Source organism: Colobus angolensis, unplaced genomic scaffold (genome assembly GCF_000951035.1).
Source record: "Colobus angolensis palliatus isolate OR3802 unplaced genomic scaffold, Cang.pa_1.0 Scaffold204, whole genome shotgun sequence".
Classification (NCBI taxonomy): Eukaryota; Metazoa; Chordata; class Mammalia; order Primates; family Cercopithecidae; genus Colobus; species Colobus angolensis.
In genome coordinates this window covers 4728727-4734346 of record NW_012115200.1, presented here as the reverse complement: position 1 = coordinate 4734346, position 5620 = coordinate 4728727, and the positions used below count along the sequence as shown (strand labels likewise).

Genomic DNA, 5620 nt, shown 5'->3' with positions numbered 1-5620 from the left:
ACTCTTGATTTTCCCAAGTTTTCTCGCGCATTATTTGGATGTCACCAATGACATGAACAAACTTAAATATCAACAAAAATGAACAAAATGTTAACAAAAACGGCCTAAGGACCATTTTCTGAGGAAATTCAATGAAGTGAAGGTCCCAGCCTTTCACATGCATTTGGAAGGCCCACAGAAAACAAGATTGTGATCACTCTGCCCACTCACGAGCCCCGCAGCGGACACCCCAGCCCTCTGTGGTCGCCAGCTGAGGCTCCCAGGATTCACAGCAAGGAGCAGACGGGACCACTGTGGTGTCGTGGCCCCCTCCCCCATGGAATGTCCTGTACACCGGGGCTCTGACCCCCAGCGCCCTGCAGGCAGCGGCACACACTCACCGGGAGGGCGGGTCCAGCAGGCCAGGAGCAGGGGCCACAGTCCCAGAGGGAACAATACCATGCCTGGCCACTCTGCTGCTGCCGTGCCCCAGGCTGATGCTCTTGTGGCAGGGACGTGTGTTCTGCCCCGGACAGAAGGTGGACGCCGACTCAGTGTGACACCTTTCTGAGAAGGAAGCCCGTGCACGCCCTCGCCTCCTCCCCCCATATCAGAGCTGTCATCTGTCACCCGTGCCTCAGCCCAGACGGTGCCAGCAGCGTGTGGTGAGGCCAGGCTAGGCTTCCTGCAGCTGGGGCCCAGTGCAGGCCCAGGTGTGAGATGGACCAGTGAGGGCCCATTCTCAGCAAGGCCCTGGTGGCCACGGGTGCTGACACCAGGGCCTGGCAGGGGAGGGATGGACCTTCTCTGCCTCTCACAAAAGGTGCGGCTGAAGACCTAGGGTCGTGCCAAACTCACGTGCTGTGAACACACAGACCTAGCAATGGGAGCAAAATTCTGAAAAACGTGCGTGCCCTGCGACCCAAATTCGTAAGGGATGCATGGCCTCCCTGTGAGGCTGTGTCCTTGGGAAGCTGCCAAATCCAACAGAGGATTAAATCAATGATGCGGCATCTGAGACAAGGCCGGAAAGGGGCAGCGTTTACGCACGGCTGGATGAACACTTGCATTTGGGCAGGTCTATATGCCAGCTGCATGCTTTTAGAAATGGGGTTTCACCATGTTGCCCAGGCTGGTCTCGAACTTTTGGACTCAAGTGACCCGCCTGCCCTGGCCTCTTAAAGTGCTGGGATTACAGGCATCAGCCACACCCCGTCTGGCCTGTTTTTAAATGTACAATAATTAAGCATGTTATTATTTTATAAGCAGCATAATATCAATAAAGGTCAATTTCCAGTAGATTTGCCAGAGAACCAGTTCAGGACCTGGTGACTCAGGTTTCTAGACCTCTATGTGGAGACCAGGAGAGTGAGAGGGAACCAGATTTCCAGAGAAGGTCACAGGCCCGTCTGCCAGGCTGTGTGTGCTGGAGCCCCATGCCTGGGACCTGCCGCTGCCTCAGGTGCTTCCCCGCACTCTGACTTGCAAAGGGCCTCTTTAGTGCCCTGCACGTGGAGCCAGGGAGGCGAAAGCCCTGGGGAGGCCTTGGGGAAGGGTTTGCAGCTCTAGGTCCCGGTGTCTGTGCCAATCGCTGTTAAAAAAAACTTATAAAACACTGCTGCTGGGGGACCAAGGGGAAGAAACGGGAGGGGCGAGGCCAGCACACACGGCAAGGCTGGAGCGGGCGAGGCCGGCACACACGGCAAGGCTGGGAGGGGCGAGGCCGGCACACACGGCAAGGCTGGGAAGGGCGAGGCCGGAACACACGGCAAGGCTGGAGCGGGCAGCGACACCAGGGTCCTCCCCGTGGCACTGACAGCTTCACTCTGCTCCCCAAGTGTCCTCCAGGTCCGTGTCTCATGCTCACACCTCATCCCATTTCCTGCCACCTCGCTGCTCTCTCCCCCACGGCCCCTCCACACACCTCATGCCTCCCTGCCCTCACCCACCCCAGGGACCACCCACATCCCCTACCCCCGACCTTGCCCTAAGGACACGCCTCGCACAGAGTCAAGCCCGGTTGGCCAACCCTTGATTAGGGGTTGTTGCCTGAGAGTAGGCCCTGCCGGTTCTCGGAGGGCAAGGTGTGCTCAGACGGTAGGTAAGCCCTCCAGCTCCATCAGGAGCTGCTCCAGCTGCACCCCAAGAAGCTGGCCACACATCCTCAGCACCACACTCCTGCCCAGAGGTCCTGTCCACACTCTTGGACGTCCCCTCAGCATCCTCATTGGGCTTCCTGTCTGAGGAAGGGGGCGTCTGGTTTATCTTCTCCACCCGAGGTGGTCCTTGGACCCAAGCAGGGGCCCTCTCACAATCCCAGGAAGTTGGGACACAGGAGGGGTTTGGGGGATGGCGGGCAGCGTGCAGAGAGACCCCAAGGGTGCAGCTGGGGTCCTCATTGCTTATGGAGCCAGTGTCAGTGAGGCCAACAGCACGCTGCCCACACGCCAGGGCAAACACAGAGGCCAGAAAGAGGCCCGCACGGCCGAAAGACCCTACAGGTGACGACTCACTGGATGTTTAGACCTGGGTGTTACCAGTATGCTGGAACCTGAGATGAAGAAGTCAGAAAAGATCTAAACATGCCTGATGGGGTCCTGCGTGGTGGAACCCTGGGTGGGTGGGATTGTTGGTGGGTTAGGTCCTGGGAGGGTGTGGTCAGCAATGAGGATGGTCAGGGAAGGCTTCGGGGCCCATCAGAGCAATGCAGCTGTAAGCAATGGAGATTCTGACCTCAAGCGCCCGGCGGAGCCCTCGCCATCCCCCTCGGCACTGTGTGTGCAGATGAAAGGCAGGAACCCAGGGGTGGTTCATCAGGGAGCCACACTGAAGGTTGGGCCCCTAACCTTGGAGGTCAGGTGGCAGCAGAGACAAGAAATGATCCAAGAGTTTGTCGGATTGGGAGACCCCTGACCCTCCTGCCTGAGTTCCAGGAGGAGTAGCCCACATCCCAACTCAGTAAAACAGTGAAAACAATGTGGACTGGAAACACACACAGTCGCCCTCAGACGAGAAGACAAAGGACCAGGTGAGGCAGACAGCTGGGCCCAGAACAGAACCTGGACCATGATGGTGTCTGTCAAATGTTTCTGGATTGAATTAATGATGGAGAAGTGAGTTCAAAGAGAGTTTAATAACATCCGTTTTGAGAGTGAGGACAAGGAAGACCCCAGCCTTCCCTGGTGTATCCCACTCTCCCCTCACACTGACATCCCCACTGTCAGCTCCAGGTCCTCACATCCTGGGGCAGAGGCTACCATGGTCTTCCATCCCAGCCTCAGCTTCAGGACCCAGGCTGAAAGGAGCCCCACCTGTGTTTAGGAAGACAGACACAGGGTCCACTGGGGTGCTAAGCGATTTCTCAAAGCCCAGGAGTTCTCATCTCCTGGTTTCTTGCTGGGAAGCAAAGCCTCAAAGGGACAAGAAGGGGACACAGTGGGTCGGGAGACAGTGATATGGCTTCTCACAGTGACCTGGGCTGCCCAGGGCCCCTCCTGCAGCCGACTGGGACAAGGTGCTGGAAGGACACTGCTCAGCTGCAAAAGCAACCCTATGATCTCCCTAAGTCCACATCTACCCACGGGGAGATGCAGCTTCAAAAGGACAGCCAGAAGTCCTAAAGCCCCAGGCCCGAGACAGGAGAGAAAGTCACGGACACATGAGAAGCAGCTCTCAGGTTCTTTAAATGTAGGCGCTGGCCAGAGCGGAGCCCTCTGCATAGGAGCAGTACAGCAGGAAGAGCACCATGGATGCCAGGGCACAGAGCTGCACACCTGCGGGGCTCAGCAGCACGCTGGCCTCCTCCGCCTCCTCCCCAGCGCCATCCTCAGGCTTTCCCACATCGTCATAGTCCTCCTCCAGGCCCGGGTCCCCGGATCCTGCAGGTCCCTCGTCTTTCTCCCCCATGGGGAAGGCTCCGATGTCCTCATAGACACCCTCTGAGGACAGATGGCCTGACATGTCCCAACCTGCAAAGGCCCCACCAGAATGTTCTAGAAGAAATGTCCAAGAAATGTCCTGCAGTCCAAGCCCACCCTGCCTGGCCCCTGCGGTCTCTCATGCACACCAGGAGCACCCCTGGCTCCTCTGTCAGCAGCCCCCACAGACAGCAAAGACCCCCAGCCAGAGGCCACTTTCTACTCAGGGCACCCAGGAATGCGGTCCTAGGGTGGGACCAGTGGTCTCAGCCTCTGAACACACCCAGGAAAGCCCCCCATTGGACATAAGTCATAAGGGGTCAGCAGAATCTTGAAGCCCATTCTCACTCCAGGCAGCCCTGGGAGTGTGGATTTCTTTGATCCAGCACATCGCGGGGGCAAAGCAAGACTCAGACTCAGGGTCCCTGAGGCCCCAACAGCTCGTGGGTCCATGGAGAGTCACTGAGCAGTCACCACGGGGAAGGCCACTTAGCATGCAGGGCAGTGACCAGGACAGAAAGGGTCTGCAATGACAGGGGCCCCACAGAGCATGCCCCCCAGCCTCCCCACCCCAGGCCCCCGCTCACCACACCTGGGCACGCCCACCTACCCCTGCAGGCTGCTCTGCGGCGGCACCACTGCCTGCCCAGGAACAGGGAGATGATGCCCAGGAGGGAGCCAAGGACCAGGCAGGTGATCTCAGGCAGGGCCCAGGCCTTGTGGGCAGGCGGAGGGGCCAAGGGAGGGGCTGTGGGGCACAGTGAGAGGCGGGGCGTGCTGTGCACCTGGGCTGCCTGGGCCATTGTGACCCTGGCCCTGGAGGACCTCAGCCTGGAAGAATCCAGGAGGCCTGCAGGCCCAGATAGTGGGTAGGAGTGAGGAAGGCCCACGTGGGAGGGCACAGGTTGACAAATCCAGCTGTGTAGGCCCAGAGAGCGGGTACAGTTGGGAGGGCCCAGGTGGGGAGGCATGAGTGCAGGGCTGAGGCGGAAGGCACAGGTGGGAAAATGCAGGTATGTGGGCCCAGATAGGAGCATCAGAGGATGATCTGGGAGGGGGTGAGGCCTGTGGAATGCGCTTAGCATCCTGACTGCCCTCTGCCCTCAGCTCTGCCTCGAACACAGACCTAGGGTCCAAGGGGCCACAGCTTTCGAGGGCCAAGCCCCCCGCAGCCACCAAGGCAAAGACCCCAGAGAAGTGGCTGTGTGGGGCCTGGGGTCTCTGTCCTCGACATCCCCAGATCCCCATATATTCACTCAGGTGGGCAGAGGGAGGGAGGGGGGGTGTCCTGGTCGTGATGGCCAGCCCTGAACCCCAGTGCAGGTCCCTGCGGGGTCAGACATACAGGAGGGGGGTGAGCATGAGAAAGCCACCTACCCAGCGGCGGCAGGGGCAGCACAGTGGTCTTCGGGGAACCTGCAGTAAACGGTGGCAGGTGAGGGCCGGGATGGGGAGGCAGCTGCGGCCCTGAGCCGCACAGACCCTCACCCAGACCGCCGCGGCGGCAGCCCAGCCCACGCAGCCTGAGCGGACAGGACTGGTCCCCGGCAGCCTGGCCAGGAGCACCCACAAGGGACCACGCCTTGGGCAGCCTCAGGGCTGGGTGCTGGGGATCCGCTTGAGGGGAAAGGGGACGGAGACCACCACAGGACTCCACCAGCGCCCCTCTTCCCAGCCCCCCCGCCCCCACTCACCCAAGCAGCGCACGCCCGCGTCCTCCTTGT

The 5620-nt window shown here is 59.9% G+C and overlaps 1 protein-coding gene across 1 annotated transcript in view; it reads right to left on the bottom strand.

The window, feature by feature from the left end:
- Window positions 1–3660: 3660 nt before the first annotated feature.
- LOC105511806 (scavenger receptor cysteine-rich domain-containing protein SCART1-like) overlaps window positions 3661–5620 on the bottom strand; it is a 40964-nt gene continuing 39004 nt past the window's right edge. Inside the window, 2 exon segments of the mRNA XM_011941996.1 lie at window positions 3661–3917; window positions 5274–5419. Coding sequence (XP_011797386.1) covers window positions 3661–3917; window positions 5274–5419 — 403 coding nt within the window.